Source organism: Chlorella variabilis (genome assembly GCF_000147415.1).
Source record: "Chlorella variabilis unplaced genomic scaffold CHLNCscaffold_17, whole genome shotgun sequence".
Classification (NCBI taxonomy): Eukaryota; Viridiplantae; Chlorophyta; class Trebouxiophyceae; order Chlorellales; family Chlorellaceae; genus Chlorella; species Chlorella variabilis.
In genome coordinates this window covers 312,586-329,860 of record NW_005435071.1, presented here as the reverse complement: position 1 = coordinate 329,860, position 17,275 = coordinate 312,586, and the positions used below count along the sequence as shown (strand labels likewise).

General features: G+C 68.5%; 5 protein-coding genes across 5 annotated transcripts in view; 3 read left to right on the top strand and 2 right to left on the bottom strand.

Moving 5' to 3' along the window:
- CHLNCDRAFT_136679 (hypothetical protein) overlaps positions 1-2,706 on the top strand; it is a gene marked incomplete at both ends in the record, with an annotated part of 8,281 nt that extends 5,575 nt beyond the window's left edge. Inside the window, 6 exons of the mRNA XM_005845587.1 lie at positions 14-217; positions 920-1,066; positions 1,226-1,311; positions 1,469-1,550; positions 1,777-2,104; positions 2,267-2,706. Of these exons, the coding sequence (XP_005845649.1) occupies positions 14-217; positions 920-1,066; positions 1,226-1,311; positions 1,469-1,550; positions 1,777-2,104; positions 2,267-2,706 (1,287 nt within the window). The remainder of the gene's footprint in view (positions 1-13; positions 218-919; positions 1,067-1,225; positions 1,312-1,468; positions 1,551-1,776; positions 2,105-2,266) is intronic.
- An 86-nt stretch (positions 2,707-2,792) lies between these two features.
- CHLNCDRAFT_136678 (hypothetical protein) lies at positions 2,793-6,893 on the top strand (the record flags this gene model as incomplete). The annotated part of the gene is made up of 13 exons (XM_005845586.1): positions 2,793-2,819; positions 3,167-3,297; positions 3,517-3,590; positions 3,709-3,888; positions 4,107-4,189; positions 4,440-4,513; positions 4,790-4,869; positions 5,043-5,169; positions 5,280-5,305; positions 5,545-5,653; positions 5,906-6,077; positions 6,440-6,551; positions 6,826-6,893. The coding sequence occupies 13 exons, from the start codon at positions 2,793-2,795 to the stop codon at positions 6,891-6,893; spliced, it is 1,263 nt and encodes a 420-aa protein (XP_005845648.1).
- A 493-nt stretch (positions 6,894-7,386) lies between these two features.
- CHLNCDRAFT_136677 (hypothetical protein) lies at positions 7,387-9,119 on the bottom strand (the record flags this gene model as incomplete). The annotated part of the gene is made up of 3 exons (XM_005845476.1): positions 7,387-7,869; positions 7,989-8,818; positions 8,924-9,119. The coding sequence occupies 3 exons, from the start codon at positions 9,117-9,119 to the stop codon at positions 7,387-7,389; spliced, it is 1,509 nt and encodes a 502-aa protein (XP_005845538.1).
- A 1,548-nt stretch (positions 9,120-10,667) lies between these two features.
- CHLNCDRAFT_136676 (hypothetical protein) lies at positions 10,668-12,088 on the bottom strand (the record flags this gene model as incomplete). The annotated part of the gene is made up of 5 exons (XM_005845475.1): positions 10,668-10,917; positions 11,153-11,300; positions 11,504-11,746; positions 11,890-11,977; positions 12,059-12,088. The coding sequence occupies 5 exons, from the start codon at positions 12,086-12,088 to the stop codon at positions 10,668-10,670; spliced, it is 759 nt and encodes a 252-aa protein (XP_005845537.1).
- Positions 12,089-12,302: 214 nt separating this feature from the next.
- Positions 12,303-16,335, top strand: CHLNCDRAFT_136675 (hypothetical protein; the record flags this gene model as incomplete). Its single annotated transcript, XM_005845585.1, has 9 exons — positions 12,303-12,356; positions 12,448-13,748; positions 14,010-14,076; positions 14,299-14,379; positions 14,502-14,642; positions 14,852-14,947; positions 15,180-15,815; positions 15,878-16,024; positions 16,195-16,335. The coding sequence occupies 9 exons, from the start codon at positions 12,303-12,305 to the stop codon at positions 16,333-16,335; spliced, it is 2,664 nt and encodes an 887-aa protein (XP_005845647.1).
- Between the last annotated feature and the right edge of the window lie 940 nt (positions 16,336-17,275).

Here is a 17,275-nt window from a genome sequence, read left to right as displayed (position 1 = left end):
CCGCGTGGTGGAGATCAAGCGGCCCTTTGGCGTGACCATGTACCGGCTGCGGAGCGGAGCTGGAGTGGTGGAGGGTATGCATCAGGCCAGCAGGCTATCTAAGGCGCCACCCAGCCTGGCCAGCGAGCTGACCTTCAGCGGCACGGCGCAGCGAGGAGTGCCTGTGGTGTCTCTCAATGTGGCGATGGCGGCGCAGCCCGGCGGCGGCAAGGCAGCCGTGCGCTGCGGCTGCCGCGGCGCCTGCACCCGGAACTGCAGCTGCAAGAAGAATGGTGCGCGGTGTGGGCGGCACTGTGGCTGTATAACCGGTAAGGGTGGCAATTGCAAGAACCATTGAAAAAGTGTGCCTTGTACGCTTTGCCGTCTCCGCTGGAAGGTGCTGCCGCCTGTGGCGGCTTCATATTTCCTGTTCATTTCTGTTGTTCGGTCTCTCTGTTCGTGTTGGTTGGCTTGTAAGAGTTGTATTTCTGACGCTAGAGAGGTGAGATGACAGCGGGAGCGTTGAAGCGTGCATGCCATCACGTGTGCAAGCAGCCCCGCTCCGCCCCGCTCAACCCTCAAACAGGGCTATATGGGGTCAGTTCACGTATGGGAGGGGAGCGCCGCGCGGGCTGCCAGGAGGGAGCGGGGGCGGGGGTTGCCCAATCGGGAGGGTGCCACATCAGGGGGCAACACATGCATGCCTGAGGGTCAGCACCACGTGGACTCAGTGGATTGCTTGCCGATGAATGTACTCGGCAATGTGCCTGTCTATGCCTCAGGCGCTGGGACAGCAGCAGTGAACTTCCAGCCTGCACTCTCCGTCGGCGGTATCAACCCACCCTCGCAGTGCCGCTCCGCTGCTCTGCCGCTCTCCTGCCGCTGCTGATGCGGCTGGTCACTGACCCTGTGTGTTCTGCTGCTCCTCCCTTCTTCCCAGAACATCCTGGCCGACAAGTATGCCACGGGCGGCATGCACAAGTACTGCCCGCCCCAGTTCCTGGCCTGGCCCTACCGCAAGCAGCGCATCATACAGGAGCTGCTGGGGCTGCAGCCAGACATCCTGTGCCTGCAAGAGGCAAGTGTTGTAGGGAGCAGATGGAGATAGGCGGTGGGGAGGCGCTGCTGCTTGCTGCTGGTCATATCACCCGGTGGAGGGCCTGCTGCGATGGCGCATTGACCAGCGCCCGCAACCGCCGCCGCTGCATACCACACACCGCCCCCTGCGAGCTGCCTGGTGCCGCAGGTGGAGCGTGGGTGGTTTGAGGAGGAGTTTGAGCCGCTGATGCGCCAGCACGGCTTCGAGGCGCTCTACTACGCCCGCAAGCGCAGGTGGCTGGGCCCGGAGGTGGAGGTGGTTAGGCTGGGTTGGTGGTGCGGAGTGCGGGGCAGCCATCAAGGGCAGCAGCGCTTGCTTCGTCACGGCAGCATCCTGTGCTGGCTGGATCACATCCCTTGCACACTCATGGGTGCCTGTCCCACCACGCAGGCCCTTTGACCCGCCCACCATGCCAGAGGACGGCATCAGCCTGCTGTACCGCACGGCCCGGCTGCAGCGGCAGGCCAGCAAGGTGCGCGACAGCTGCCATGCCGCAAGCGCCGCACAGCCAACGATCCCGCCTTGCATGGGGCATTTGACACGAGGACCGCACCGTGGCCCCTGCGCCGCCATGTGATTTCGGTGGTCCTCACGCGCTGGCAGGCGGCTGCCCGCCCATCTGCTTTCCGGTACTTTCGAACTCAGCGCCGATGTGGCTGCCTGGCGCCGCCTGCCCCCGCGGCGCCCGGCCGCTGCAGGTTGTCAAGCTCGGGGAGTGCGTGGGGGCCAGCCTGCATGGCAAGTTTCACGACTATGTGCGGCAGCGCGAGGACGGGGTGGTGCTGGCGCTGCTGCGGGATGTGCGTACCCAGCGCACGCTGCTGGCGGGCTGCACCCACCTGTTCTGGGACCCCCGCTTCCCGGACGTCAAGGCGGCACAGGCCCAGCTGGTGTGCCGCGCCGCAGGCGCCTTCCTGCAGCAGCAGCGCCTGCTCGGCGACAAGGCCGCCGCCGCTGTACCCGCCATCCTGTGCGGCGACTTCAACAGCCTGCCCTTCAAGCGCCGCTCCGACCCGTTTGACGCCGGTGGGTGGGAGGCTGTGCGGGTGGCTGGGTGGCTGGGTGGCCGTGGCAAGGCATGCGGTTGGCCGTGTGGGATTAGGGCACGGCTGGCCGTGTGTGGATCCAGGGGTGGCTGTCAACCTGGGTGCCTTGCAAGCCCCACTCGCACACCGCCCCGGCCTGCAGTGCCTCCCAGCCAGACCCTGGTCAGCGGCGCCTACACCGTGCTGAGCAGCAAGGCGGGCATCGACAGCAGCCACCAGGACCACCCGTCCCGCCGCTCGCTGGCCGGCTCGTGCGCCGCTGCGCGCGACCTCGCCCGCGCGCGCCTGTCCAGCGACCCGCTGTCCCTGCGCAGTGCGGCGGTGGCGGCCTGGGGCCGCGAGCCGCCGCTGACCACCAAGACCGACGGCTTTGCGGGGTGCCTGGACTACGTGTGGCTCAGCGAGGGCCACTGGGCCGTGTCTGCAGCGCTGCAGCTGCCCTACCGCTGGGACCCGGCGCCCCCTGGCCAGCCCTCCGCGGTCAACGACCCCGAGGACGTGCCCGACATGCCGCCCATACCCGATGACCGCTTCCCGTCAGACCACCTGGCGCTGGCCTTCAAGCTGCACCTGCTGCCCTGAGCTCGCCCTTCGCTCCGCTGCTCCACCTGTTACTACTGTACAGGTGGCACGCTAGCCGCAGCATCACTAGAGCAGGGGAGGGCGGCATGTGGGCGGCGTATGGCGGCGATGAGGTGGCGCGCCACCTGTTGTTGCCGCAGCAAGCCCCATCGCGCTGCGCTGGCCCCCGTCTGCTGCGTTCTCTGTGACGTTTTATTTCAGCGACCAGGTGAACAGCGTTGCTGCTTGCAGGCCAGCCGCTCTCCTCTCGGAGCCACTCCCATTCAGGCGCAGCGCGCAAGGACAAGACAAGCTGTAAGAGGACAGACACAGAGCCACGCAGCGACCCACAAACCCCAGGTGCTGGGGCGGTGCCCGCCCTTGCCGCACTGCCCATAGCTGTGTGGCTGTTGCAGCTGCCACCGCACCAGCATCTCCAGCCTGCAAACCATCTGCATCGGATCACGCTCGACCGCCGCAGATCGTGCGCCACCGGCTTGTGAGGTCCATGGGCAACCTGTGTAGTTCAGACGCGCCCAGCAGGACGACCGAGGCCAGCTCGGAGAAGCCCGACAAGTATGGCCGGTCGGCGCAGCCGGCGGAGATTCCAAAGTGAGTTGCAAGTCAGCGGCCGCCGTTGTGCGCTGCCGCCACCGGACACTTTGGCGCTCCTGCTGCTGCTTCTGCAGCGAGCGTGTTGGGTGCAGCCGGGTGGCCACAGCAGAGGCTAGATGCGCAGGGCTGCACGGCTCCTGGTGCAGACGCTGCCGTGGTCGCCAGCGCCGCCGCCGCACTTCACGCCCGGCGCTCGCACCTGCTGCCCTGCCGCAGCACGGAGCACAAGATGCGCAAGGGCGTGAGCGTGCGGGAGGTGTACAAGATTGGCAAGACCATCGGCACCGGCGGTGAGCCTGCGCCACGCCGCGCCGCTCACGCGCACGCTCGCTGCCGCCCACGTCCCTCCACCTGCTCACCCTCCACACGCCGCTCTCCCCCGCTACACCCTCCTCCCCTCCCTCCCAGGCTTCTCCGTGGTCAAGCTGGCCACCGAGAAGGGGTCTGGGGAGCAGTGGGCATGCAAGATCATGAGCCTGCCGCCGCCGGGCAAGCACTACAACGAGAACGAGTCGTCCCGCGCCGACATCTTCAAGGAAATCGACATCCTTATCGCCCTCAAGCACGACAACATCGTGTTCATGAAGGGTGGGGCCGCCGGGCGGGTGGGGATGGGGCTGGCCAGGGGCCTGCCTGGCCTGGGGAGGGGCAGCGGTGAGAAGAGCAACATGGGGCAGGGCCCGCAGCGGATGTGTGAATCGTCAGGGGGTCGGCGAGGGCTGGTGCCGGGCGCGCCCCTGGCTGCCCTGCCGCGTGGTGCAGAGCACCGCCGCCTGTGCCTGCCTCTATACCGCCCCGTACCGCAGAGTACTTTGAGGAGGGCAACAAGGTGTACCTCATCATGGAGATGCTGCAGGGAGGGGAGCTGCTGGACGCGGTGCTGGAGAAGGTGGGCGGGTGGTGGGAAGGTCTGCTGCCCTGTCGGCGCTTGCTGCTGCTGCCTGTCGGCGTTTGCTGCTGGCGCGTGCTCGAGCAGCAGGCTGGCTGGGCCGCTGCGTGTTGCTGTGACCATGGGGCTGCTGCGCGTGCCGCGCTGGGCGGCAGCTAGGCGGTGCAAGGCCGGTGGGGAATGCCCCGCTGGCGGTCGGCCCGCGCTGACCTGGCGTCGCTGACCTGGCCGCGCCCCTCTGCGCGTGCAGGGCCACTACAGCGAGGCCGACGCCCGCTCCATCTTCCTGCAAATCATCAAGGCCATCCAGTACCTGCACAGCAGGTGGGCGGGCGGGGTGGTGTGCAGTGCAGGGCCTCGGACGTGCGGCCTGCTCAGCTGTGCCGGGGCCGGCGCGTTCCGCACTTACTGCGCGTGGGGCCGGTGTGTGGCGTTGCAGCCAGCCCGGCTCACTTGTGGTGGTGTGGTTGTCCACCACCACACGCGCACACGTGTCACCCACCACCTCCAGCACCGCAGCCGCCCGCGGCCTTCACCCTGCACGCCGCCACCGCCCAGCCAACCCGCCCGCTTGCCTGCCACGTGGGTGCGTGGGCGCAGGGGCATCGTGCACCGCGACCTGAAGCTGGAGAACCTGCTGCTGGTGGACAAGAGGGACATCACGCGCATCAAGATTGCCGGTGAGGCTGTGCTGGCGCTGGGCTTGGACGCCGCGAGGAAAGTGCCTGGAGGCAGGGAGATGGCGGTGGTGCTCACCAACCACACCGGCTGGCAGGCAGCAGTTGCCCGCCTGCCTGGACTGTGCTCGCACCGGCCCGCCCACCGCGCCCTGGCCCGCCCACCTGCCCCGCAGACTTTGGGCTGGCGCGGCGGTACGGCGGCCCCGGCGCACTCACCACCATCTGCGGTACGCCGCAGTACGTCGCGCCAGAAATCATCAAGGCAAGCACGGCGCCGCGCCGCGCCCAGGCCTTTACTGGGTGCACGCCTGGCCGGCAGGCTGGCGCGTGGTGCGCTGTCCGTGTGATGTGCGGCGCTCTTACCAGCTACTGTTCTGCGCCCTGCCCTGCTGTCACTTACCCCCCTGCAGGGCGGCCCCGCACGCTGTGAGTCTGTGTACGAGCCGTCCCTGTGGCACCTGCTCTGACCCGCAATGCCTTGGGTTGTACTGCTTTGCAGCGACCATGGCGGCATGTGCTGAGTGTGCCTGCGTGGGCTGAGCGTGGCAGGGCGGGAGGCCCCGCAGGACCCTGGTGCCTGCCACCGCCTCGAGTCGCTCACGGCCGCACGTTCCTCCCTACCAACACGCCTTGCCGTGGCCGCCGCCGCTGGTGCTTGCCTTGCCCCCGCCGCAGACGGCCCCGAGTGCGACCTGTGGAGCGCGGGCGTGATCCTCTTTATCCTGCTGGGCGGCTACCCTCCCTTCTACGACGAGTCGGAACCCAAGCTGTTTGAGAAGATCAGGTGGGGAGGTGGGGCGGGCGCAGCTCGGAACGGAGCGGAGCGGAGGCGGGTGTCCAGCGGCGGGGCCGGCACCAGCGTGCTAGTCTGCTCTTGGGCCCCTGGCACCCTACCCGCCGCATCCACACACGCATGGCCGCCGCACACTTACGATGCCACCACCACACAATCGTCACACGCGCCCCACACAAGCGCGCGCTTATCCACCCCACCACCACCACCCCCGCACCTCTCCCTGCTCCCGCCCGCGCGCAGGAAGGGTCGGTTTGACTTCAACGACGACGTGTGGGGCGCTGTGAGCGGGGAGGCAAAGGACATGATCCGCCAGCTGCTGCTCGTTGACCCGGCGCAGCGGCTGACGCTGGATGGTGTGCTGGCGCACCCGTGGTGCAAGTCCAAGGAGAGCGGCAAGCAGGAGCTGCTCAAGGTGGGCGCTGTGCTGTGCTGTGCTGTGCTGTGCTGTGCTGTGCTGTGCTGTGCTGTGCTGCGCCGTGCCGTGCCGTGCCGTGCTGTGGGGTGGGGCGGGGTGGGGTGTCCTGTGTTTTTTCTGCTTCAGGTCTTGGTGCGTGTGGTGTGCTTAGGGAGGGTCAGTGCCGTGAGGTCGGCTGTCCCTGGCCCTGCGCGTATGTGCGCGTGAGCGCGCGTGTGTGTGCCCTGAGGACCTCCTGTGCCATGGCCACCTGCCCGTGTCTCGTATCCTTTGCGCGCCACCCAGCACAGTCTTCTGCCTGCGCCCACCAACCCCACCACCGGCTTCCCTCTTCCCGCTGCACCCTCCCCTCCATGCAGACCATGACCCGCATGCGCAGCAGCAAGGCGCAGCTGCTGCCGTCGGTGTCGCCGCCGCACGACACGGCGGCCGACCTGGGGCCGGTGATGGAGGGTGTCAAGTCGGGAGCCAGTGAGCGGGCTGGCGCCTGCTGCGCCTGCTGCCTTGGGGCCTTGCCGTGCCTGCTGCTGCGGCGGCTGTTGGCCGCCGCCGCCCGCTGCTTCCTCCTGCTCCCTCTGCTTCCTGGACCTGTGTTTCAACCGGCTTGATCCTTCCTTCACGGGGACAGCCGAGCATGTGCTGCTGTGCCTGCGGCCCAGCGTGTCTGGCGTTCCCGCCCTCCTCGCCTGTACCACCCTCTCCCATTCCCCTGGGCCTGCCGCCCTGCCCCCGCCACCACATGCAGTCCTGGACCTGGAGGAGATGAGGCTTATGGAGGAGCTGGCAGCGGAGCATGCGGCAGAGATGAAGTAGCCTCCAGCCACACCCCACGACCCCGAGAGCGCAGCCCGTGCAGCCCATGCAGCCCAGCGCCCGCTCAGCGCACCCGCTCAGCCCGCCTCGCAGCGCTGCTGCAGCCGGAGCGGCCCAGCCCAGCGCCGGCAGTGCCCCTACCGTGCAGAGGCCCGCCCGCGTGCTCCCTGTGCGCCGCCGCGGCGCCTGCGTTCCACCTTGCTTGCTCACCAGACGCCTTGTTCCCCGCCTCCATGCCTGCCCGGCAGTATGCCCCCCTCGGTCCTCACGCGGCTGGCTGCGTGAGGGTGCATTGCCGTCGCAACCGTCGCACTGAAAAATGCAGTTTACTGATGGTCGAACCGTACTGATATGTTTTGTGCCTGGCACCCCCACAAGATCTGTAAGGACAACGTGACAAAGAAAGAAGCAAAGTCCGACAGTTGCTAGGCAGCAAAGCATGCGAGGGCAGGCCTGAATGGTGCCTGCTCGGCTCCCTCTGGCTTGCTTCTCCTCATCCAGCCACAGTCCTTCCATGCTGACCGCAGGGCCCCTCCCGTTCCTCGCAGCGGCGCCAGTCCCAGGCTGACAGCGGGAAGGCGGCCTGCGCCGCAATCTTCAGTTCCACCTCTGGCTCCAGCCTGCCCAGGTAGGCGGCCCCAGTGGTGGCCGCAGAGGATGCCAGGCGTGCCCGCCTGCGTGTGCCCATGCGCCGGCCGCCACCTCCTGCCGCGACAGCAGCTGCCACCGCGCGCCCGCCGCAGTGGGCTGCCAGCAGCAGCGTGCGGACGGCGGCCTTGAAGTCGGGTGGAAAGTGGGGGTGCAGCGCCTTGCTCCAGGCACCCGCCTGCGCCACCGCCAGCAGCCTGGTGCCCAGGTGCGGGTGCGGCATCCCCTGGGCATTCCCTCTGAAGAAAGGGAAGACGTGGTCCCAGTTGCCTCCCCCCATGCCTTCAGTTTCTTCAGAGGGACCTGCAAACATGGCTGCAAAGCCAGGCTGCAAACAGGCGGCACCGTCGGCACCGTCGTGCAGGGTTGCCAGCAAGCCTTGCCGCCGAGCAGACCCATCACAGCATGCGCACCTTCAAAAAGGATGTGGACTGCGTCCCCGCGTACGCTTGCAGGGCTGGCACGGCTGAATGTGCCGGCACTGATGACCGCCCCCGCCTCCAACAGCCGCTCCAGCACCCTGGCCCTCCCAGCGCACGCCGCTGCCGCCAGCAGGACATCGTGCACGAACGCCCCCGCTCCGCGCAGCGCCTGCCGCGTGGCCGCCCTGCCCAGCAGCAGCAGCGCCGCCGACTCCGCGCACTCGGTTGACTCACCCTCAACCCAGAACAGCAGGCAGTCGCTGGCCGCCACAAGCTGCTGCAGAAGGCCGTTGCCCCGCAGCGCTGGCACCCCCAGCCATGCCTCGAACGCCGCCATGTCCAGGTTTGCAAAGGCCGCATCCAGCGCGCCCGTCGCGCCTGCCACCTGCGCTTCCGCCCCCGCAGCTCCCTGCTCCGTGTGCAGTTCCAGCAGGCGCCGCAGCATCCAGGGCTGCGGAGGCGTGGCGCTGCCGGCTGCGGGATAGGCCAGCTTGATGGCATAGCGGTGGGCGGGGCGCAGAAGGGCCTCGCCGGGCAGGCCCCTGCTCAGCAGCAGCGCTGCCATCGCCCGCAGCACCTGGGGCTGCTGCTGCAGCTCGCAAAGCATTTGGAATGTGCCGTTTCCGTGGTTGCTGAAGCCGCTGCGGGCTTGCAGCTGGGCCCCTGCCGCCAGCAGGCGCTGCGCCGTGCGCAGGCTGCCCTGGAGCACAGCCAGGCACAGCGGCGTGTGATTCAGGTACACCATGGATGCGTGAAAGCCGAAGAGGGGGCTGCAGCTCGCAGCTAGCCCAAGCCGCGGCGCCCACGCCTCCTCGGTCTGCCATCCAAGTTGCAGCGGGGCTTCCACGTCGGCGCCTGCATCGAAATACGGGGCACATGCGGGTGTGTTGACAGGCGGCGATGCATATCAGCAGCAGGCATGTGGGGGCGGGTGGGTTGAGCGGCAGCAGCGTTGCTCACCCGCCGCCAGCAGCAGCGGCACTGCCTCGGCACAGTCCACGAGCACTGCCACGTGCAGAGCAGTCATGCCCTCGTGCCCCGGTGCGGGGGCTGGGGCACGCAGCAGCTGCACCAGGGCTGGCAGGTCGCGGCGCGCCACGGCCTGAAGCAGGGGCAGGCCTTCTCCCTGCCCGCTGGCTTCACCGGGGCTTGCCATGGCTGCTGCCCGGCAAACAAACTCTGTAGACGGAGACATGGTGACCTGTCGAGTGTCCTGCTTTCTTGTCCAATGCTTTCCTCCAGCTGCTGCTTGCACCCCCAGCTGCCAGTCTTGGATGTGACCTGCCACTGTGCAGACATGGGTTCTGCAGCCTCCGAGATGAATCAATGAGGATGAATTAATGAGGATGAATTCAAGTTTAGAAACAGTGGGCAAGGATACTAGCGGACAGGCGGCAGACAGAAGCAATGGCAAGTGTTGGGCCTTCCGCCCAGGGATGTGTGGGAAAACGGAGTGAGGGGGCGCAGGCTCCCGAGCCCTAAGACCTCCCTCTACGAAAGAGGTTCTTGGCCTTCTCAAGCGCGTCCTCCACCTTCCGCTTCTTCCTCTGTGGCACAGTTGCTGGCTGCAGCGCCGCTGGCGGCAATCGTCGCAGCTCCTCCACTGGCACACACTCCGTCGCGCCGCCATTGTATCTGACGGTGGCTGTCCTTCTGCTAGTTGATATGTGCCGTATTTTCACGATTTTCTCATCTACGATATGCTCAACAACGTCGCCCGCACGAAACTCGCAGGCTGTGGCAGAAGCCAGCGGGGATGAGCCATGCTGCTCGCTGCCAGCATTGGCCCCATCCTGGCCGCCGCCACTGGCGCTGCCGCCCATGTTGCTGCCGCCTTCGTGAACTTCGTCTCCGATGTCGCTCTGTTCATCACGACGTCTCTTCTGCCCTGTAGGGCGTCGCATAGCTGTGGGCGTCTTTGTACCAGGGCTGGCCGGAGCACCGTTGGCATGCTGGTGCGCCACCGGAGCTGGTGTGCTGCTTGGTGCTCCCTCAGCCCTGCCTGGTGCTGCATTGGGAGTGTTGTTCCGATTCTTCGTCTGTTCCTGCAACAGGACATGCAGATGAGAGCCGTGAGCAAGGCATTCGCACGAGCTCGAAGGGCCGGGTGCGCAAGCGCGGCGGCGGTGGCACCGCGCCAACCTACCCCCCTCCCCCCCGCTTGCTCCGTGCCAGTGCCCCTGGACCAGCGCATGCATCATGTAGCTTCAGCACCTTCAGGCGCGCGAGTACCTGTGGGCGTTCCCACTTACTTGCTTCCCTCCCAGCGAGCGCTCCCGCCTCATCCTGCACTCGCGCCAATTCCGTCCACTCTCCTGCAGGGCCCTAAATATCTACGGAAGCCATGCAAGCGCACACTACACTACTAGGGTTTCTTTTTGCAAATATTAGCTTTCCACTCCATTCCACCCTGTTCATGCACTCATTTGGTCGGCTCGTCAGTATTCAACCAACCTGCGAGACGACGCTGTGCATTCTCATCTCAGTGGTGTGGCATGTGTTGCCCCCTGATGTGGCACCCTCCCGATTGGGCAACCCCCGCCCCCGCTGGCTGGCCGTCTTCCCCAAGGCGCCCGGTGCGCGGTGCCCATCTGAGATCAGATGATGAAGACCTTTCGACTGGATCTCACATGGACCCAAGAGACGTTACAACAGCAGAGAATGGCAGCAGAAACAGAGGCAGGGGACGCCCCTCCGCCGCAGCTCAGGCCGGGAGGACGCCGAGGGCCGCCGCCAGCGAGGGCGCGTGCTGCACGTTGGCCGCCGCCGCGCCGCCGCCGCCGCTGCCGCCGGCGGGCAGCGCCGCCTGCTGCCCCGGCGGCGCCACCAGCACCAGCTGCTTCACAAAGCGCTGCAGGTCGGAGACGGTGCGCGGGTGTGCGTCCACATGCAGTTCCGGCTCCAGCTGCCGCACAAACGAGGCCTTGCCCTCCAGCGTGCTGCAGAACAGCAGCCTGCGGGCGCCAGGCATGGCGGCAGGTGGAGAACAGTTTGCCACCAGCTTGGCGCGAGGTGGCCAAAGGCGGAGGCAGGGCCCGAGGGAGGGCCCACACGCGGCAGGCAGCGATGCATGCGCGGCACAGAGCAGCAGGCAACCAGGGCCCGCTGCTCCACCTCCCCAAACGATCCCCAAGCAACAAACGCTGGGCCGGCGTGCTGGAGGCGGCCACGGGCGCGCGGCCCACGCACCTGTGCGGCGGCACCTGCCCGGGCGCGGTGCCCAGCAGGCCGGCGTGCTCCAGCGCGCCGCGCACCACCGCCTCGCCCACATCGTCGGCCACCTGGCACATGAGGTAGAGGCCCGCGGAGCAGCAGCGCGCCACTTCCCTGGCCAGCGCTGCACCGCAGCGGCGGCACGCACGCGCAGGCACAAGCGGCATCAGCGGCGGCGGCGTGGGAGATGGCCCTGGCAGCAGCCAGCGCAGCTTTGCCTGGCGCGGGCGAGGGCTGACGTCGGGCGGGCGGGAAGGCAGGGGCAGGGGTGCAGGCAGGCAGCCACACCACCACGCCGGCATGCGGGCAGGGGTGGGAGAGACGCACCCACGGCGTCTGCGCGCACGCATGCGCTCTCCTCCAGCTCTCCGGGGCTGCTCTCCTCCAGCAGCACCCCTGGCACAGACATGGTCGCCCGCTGCACGCCCGCCAGCCGCCGCGCCACGGCCGCCGAGGGCGTGGCGGAGGCGGCGGCGGCGGCCGCCGCCCCAGCTGCCGAGGAGGTGGAGGGCTTGGTGGGGTCGTATGGCTGCTGCTGCTGCTGGGCACCCTGCTCATCCGGCTTGCGGCCTGCAGCGCGAAAAAGAGCACATTCGGCTGACCGAGGAGGGAGGGCTGCCGACACCAGGCGGCGGTGGGCGGCCCCGCAGACGAGGCGTGCACCCCGCGACTCAGCCTGCCCTGCACCCTGCGTGCCCCTCATCGCAGCACACCTGGGCCGCCCCGTAGCTGGTAAAGCGCATACACCACGGCTGCCAGGCCCAGAATGCCCGTCAAGGCCAGGGTGGTGCCGCTGGTGGCCTGCAAATGCATGGGGTGCATCGCAGCTTGCTTGAGACGGGCAGCAGCAGCGCGCAGGGCTCCCCGCAGCCTCGTACTCACCCCCAGCAGCAACTGCAGTCTGGACAGCATGGCGCGGCAAATCCTGTGCAGCAGCCTCAACCAAGACATGACGATCAAGCGTACCTGGAGGGGCGCAGGAGCCAAGGCGGCAAGGAGCTGGTGGAAACCACGCCCTGGATTTGACGCCCGGGCACCCGTTGGCTTGTGCAGGCTGTCATTTCTGCAGACCATCAGTCCAGATCGCTTCCCAGCATGCCGCCCCCCTGACCCGACAGCCAGCACCATGACAGCTCCCACGTTCACCAAGGCAGAGCTGGCGGCTGCTGGCAGGCGCAAGGTGAGCAGGGGGTGCCAAAATTGCTGCATCGGCAGTCAGGGGAGCCCAAAGTTGTCAAGGTGGATGATCGCTGGACGTGTTCCTGCTGCAGCTCGAGGAGTATCGAAGGCAGAAGGCGGCTGGCAAGGCAGCCGGGGCAGCCGCGCCGCAGCAGACCAATGGCACGCCGCCGTTGCCGCCACCTGCCGCCGCTGCTGCAGCACCAACTTTCGGGGCACCGGTGCTCTCTGCAGCGGCGCCTGCAGCCAGCAGCAGTGTGCCCGAGGCAGCACACCAGGAGCGGCCGTTGCCTGGGTCGCAGCCGCCGGCGCCCGCTGCCGCACAGCAGCCAGCTGCATCATCGACAGCCGTCGCGTCCGCTAGCAGCAGGCCGCCCGCTGAGCCCGCTGAGCCCGCAGGTGGGCAGCATGCCAGCAGCAGCAACAGCGGCTTTGGTGTGGGAGGCTACCAGTCTCGGCTGCCGCCGCCCATGCCGACTTACAGCTGGCAGCCGCCACGTAGCAGCTCGCCGCCGCCAGCCCCCGACGCTGGGCCCACGCCAGCAGCAGCAGAGGCGCCAGCAGAGGCACCAGCAGCTGCACTGGCGTCTGACACTGCCGCGGCAGCGCAGCCGCAGCAGCACTCTGCAAGGGACGCCAGCCCCGCCAGCCAGCCAGCAGCGCCGGCAGGAGGCGCATTTGGTGGCAGCAGCAGCCGAGGTGGTCTGTTTGGCTCGTTCTTTGGCTCCGCTGCTGGCAGCAGCGGCGGCAGCCTGGGCAGCAGCAGGCCCAGCTGGCTCTCCTCTGCGCCAGTCGAGCAGGCGCCGTTGGTGACACCGGCTGCACCGGCAGCGCCGCCTGCAGCCACCGGCAGCTGGGCGTCTGGTTATGCCATGCTGGCTGATGCCTACGCCTCCCCCAGCAAAGAGCAGCAGCAGCCGGCAGCAGCACCTGCATCGGTGACAGCCGTGCCCCAGCAGCAGCAGCAGCAGGAAAGCGGGAGCGGCGGCAGCGAGGCACAGGCAGCGGAGCTCGGTGCAGCAGCCAGGCACAGCCCCAGCCTCAGCGGCAGCAGCTACTGGGAGCATGCAGCTGCTGGCGCGAGGGAGGGGCCGTCGGTAGCGCCCAACGGCGTGGCCGCCCCTCCAAGCGGCAGCTCTAGGGAAGCGCCCGAGGCAGCAGCAGGCGCAGCCGCGGCCGCCAATGGCGTCCCGGCGCCAGCAGCAGTAGCAGCGGCAGCAGGAGGAGGAGCAGAGGCAGCTCCCAGCACCAGCAGCGCGGCGGCCGGCGGCGGCGGCGGCGCCACGCCGCTGCTGTCGCGCCAGGGCAGCGACGCCGCCTCCCATGCCTCCCACACCTCCTCCCTGTTCCTGGGCGGCGGCGGCGGCCTGCCACCCAGCGCCAGCACCAGCAAGTTTGGCACTGGCCAGTCCAGGCAAGCCACCCCCACCTCTCTCCCTGCCTCCTGCCCCTCCTGCCTGCCATCCCCCTGCCCCTGCACCTTCCACAGCAACGCTGCACAGCGCCGCGCCGGCCGGCTGCCTCCCCTCGTGTGTGTGCACGCTGACGCATGGCATGGCGCGGCCCCGCTGCTGCTGCTGGGCCGGCTGTTTGGCTGGCCGTGGGCTGGCCGTGGCCCCATGCTGCTGCTGCTCTGGTGCTGCCCTGCCTGCAGGGCTCAGGAGTTCAAGGCCCTGCAGCAGCACATCGATGAGCTGACTGAGGAGAAGTTTATGCTTCAGGTGGGAGCAGAGTATGGCCAAGGTGGTGGGTGGGGTGGTGGAGGGCGCCAGCGGCGGCGGGTGCGGCTGTGGGGCGGGCCAGCCCGGCTGCCTGCTTCTTTCGGTGGCAGGCTGCTGGGGTGGACGGCGGGCCATGGGTGGCGCTGCGGCGGCGCTGATCACGTGCGCCTGGTGTCGTGGGGTGCCTGCCCGGCTTCCCGCCTGCCCTGCCCTGTGCTGCAGCGGGCGGTGGAGCAGCAGATGAAAGTGGCCGACAGCCTGGCGGAGGAGAATGAGGCCATCACCAGGCGGTACAATGAGCAGGTATTTCCGGGTCGGTACTGCTGTACCGTACATTCCCTGCACCTCGCTCATCCGCCCCGATGGTCTGAGGCACCATCACCGAGCTTGACTCCCCCCCCGTGCCGGCTGGCGCCGCGCTGCAGGGCGGCGAGGTGGAGGCGCTGCAGCGCACGGTGCGGGAGCTGCAGCAGCAGCTTGCGGGGCAGCAGTCGGCGGTGGATGCGGCGCACGCGGAGCGGGACGCGTACCGCCTGTCAGCGCAGGAGATCCAGGAGCGGTCCAAGGTGCGCGTGTGGTGCATATGTGTGTGTGGTGCATGTGTGTGGTGCAGGCGTGTACATGCCTGTGTGTGTGTGAGTGTGTGTGTGTGTGTATGTATGTGTGGATGTGACCTCCGTCCCTCTGGCACCTGCTTCCCGCGCTCTTTCTGGTCCCAATCCTGCCCCCCAACATCCCCCGCCATGCCACCGCCACTGCCGGGCGCGGCCTGCAGTCGCTGGCGGCGGAGGTGGTACTGCTGGAGGAGCAGGTGCTGCAGCTGAAGAGCAGCCACTTGCGGGACCGCAGCCAGGCCAGCGGCGCGTCCGAAGTGGCGCGCGCCATGCAGGCAACCCGCTGCTGCTCCTGGCTGCGCCCCGCTGCGGCCGTTGCCGCAGCCCATGCAGCGTTTCTTCTGGTGGCAGATGCGTCGCCGCTCGCTTGCATCGCTGCCCCGGCTCCTTGTACTGCCGATTCCACCGCTCCTGCTGCTGCTCCTGCGTGCTGGCGCCAACTGCGGGCCTGCTGCCGCCCCGACCCCCGGCCCCTGCCTGGGCGTGCAGGCTCAGCTGGAGGCGGTGAGTAAGGAGCGGGGGTCGCTGCTGGATGAGGTGCATCGGCTGCGGGAGGAAAGCGCGGAGGCCAAGCACCAAGCCAGGCGCCTGCAGCAGCAGCTGCAGCAGGCCGGGGCAGCCGGCGGCGGCGCCGCGCAGCAGCAGGAGCAGCAGCAGCAGCAGGCGGCAGCGGGGGCGGAGGCGGACGGGGAAGGCGGCCGCCAGCAGCAGGCGGCGGGCGAGGGGGTCGATGGGATCGACATAGAGGCTCGGGTGCGGCGGCATGTGGAGGAGATGCGGCGCGAGGAGCGGCAGCGGCACGCGGGTGAGGTGGCCCGGCTCGAGGCGGAGCTCCAGCTGGCGCTGCAGCAACAGGCGGAGCTGCGGCAGCGGCTGCAGGCAGGGCAGGCGGCGGGGGCGGCAGCAGGGGCCGAGCAGCCGCCAGCTGGCAGCTCGGCAGGCGGCTCGCTGGCAGCAGCCAGCGCGCCCAGGACGCCCTTGCCCGCGGCGCACTCTGGGCCTCCTGCCTCTGCGCTCATCTCCCGGCAGGCGCTAGAAGAGGCTGCAGCAGCAGGAGGGCGAGAAGCCGACGGCAGCGGCGGCGCTCCAGAACCTGCGCCCTCGCAGCAGCAGCAGCAGCAGCAGGTGGGGCCCTCCCAGCGGAGCTGGCAGCGCTGCTGCCTGCGGCGCTCTACGTGCCGCTGCAGGCGGCGGCGGTGGCGGCAGGGCCCGGTGGCGGGGCGGCGGCGCCAGGTGGCGAGGCGGCGATCCAGCTCACCTCCTCCATCTATCTCCTGCTGGATGCCTTGGAACAGGAGAAGCGCGGGCTGGTGGCAGCCCTCAACGCCAAGCAGGTGGGCTGGGGAGAGCGGGGCCCGGGTGGGGTGTGTGGCTGCCATGGCGGGCCGGACCGCCGTTGCGCTGCCGCTGCTGGGCTTGCGCCTGCCTGCCTGCCTGCCTGTCGAGGCCGCCGCCCGCCCCGGCAGCGAAATGGCACTGCCGTCGCCGCCGGATCTCGGTGCAGGAGGAGGTGGAGCAGCAGCAGCGCAGCGTGCAGCAGCTGGAGCAGCGGCTGGCCGCGCACCAGCGGCGGCTGGAGCTGCTGGTGCAGCAGCAGATGCGGGCGCAGGGCGGCGACAGCTGCAGGGCGAGCATTCAGGAGTGAGGTGGCTTGCTGCCTTTGGTTCTCTGCACAATCGCCGTCTGGACTGGCTGGTTGCTGCAGTTGCATCTGCACCGCTGCGACCTGTTCTGTAACAAAGTAACAAACAGTGTACTCTTACAACCAGTCCATTCGCGCAGCTGCTGGCAAAACTTGTTGTGCCCGCCCGGCCCCCGTCGCCAATGCTCGCTCGCCGCCGCGCTCTTGCATCAATGCCGCTTCCCTGCTGCTGCTGCTGCCGCTGCTCGTGTCCTGCCGGTGCGTGCCTTCATGGCTTCCTCAGCCCGATGCGGTTGAAGTCCTTGTCAAACAGCTGCGAGAACTGGCCGGTGGGCTTGCGTCCGACCGAGGTGCTGCAGCCACCGGGCAGGGTCAGGCGGGAGTGGTGCATGTCTGTGTTTGTGTGCGCATGTGTGAGTGAGTGAGTGAGAGAGAGTGTTGGACACAGATAAGCGTCGAGCAGCGCAGCGCAGCGCGGTTCAGGCTTTGGCCAGGCCGGGACAGCTCAGGCAGCAGTGGCGGCGGCAGGTGTGCCTCAGCCGCTCACTCCTCCCCCTGCGCGTCCCGAGGGTGCGCCATGGGCTGCCGAGCCGCAGCGCGGGCTGCGCCATCCCGCGCCGCCGACTCAATCATCTCCTGCCGGGGGGCAGCCAGGGGCAAGAGCAGCAAGGGGGCCGGCATGTGGAGCAGCGTGTGGTGTGCATGTCGTGTGCGTGCACCTGCTGCTGCAGCAGGGGCAGGGTGCCTTCAGCGCATGCGGCAGGGGCGGCAGCAGGCAGCAGGGGGGGGGGCCCAAACCATCCCCACCACGATCAAGTCCACCCACACATTCCCACCCACCCGCACCTTCTCCACAGTGCGGTAGGGGCTGGCCGCCGCCTCCGCCTCCAGCTGCCGCCGCCGCTGCTCGCTGGCAGTGTGGGCGTGCACGCTCAGCGGCACC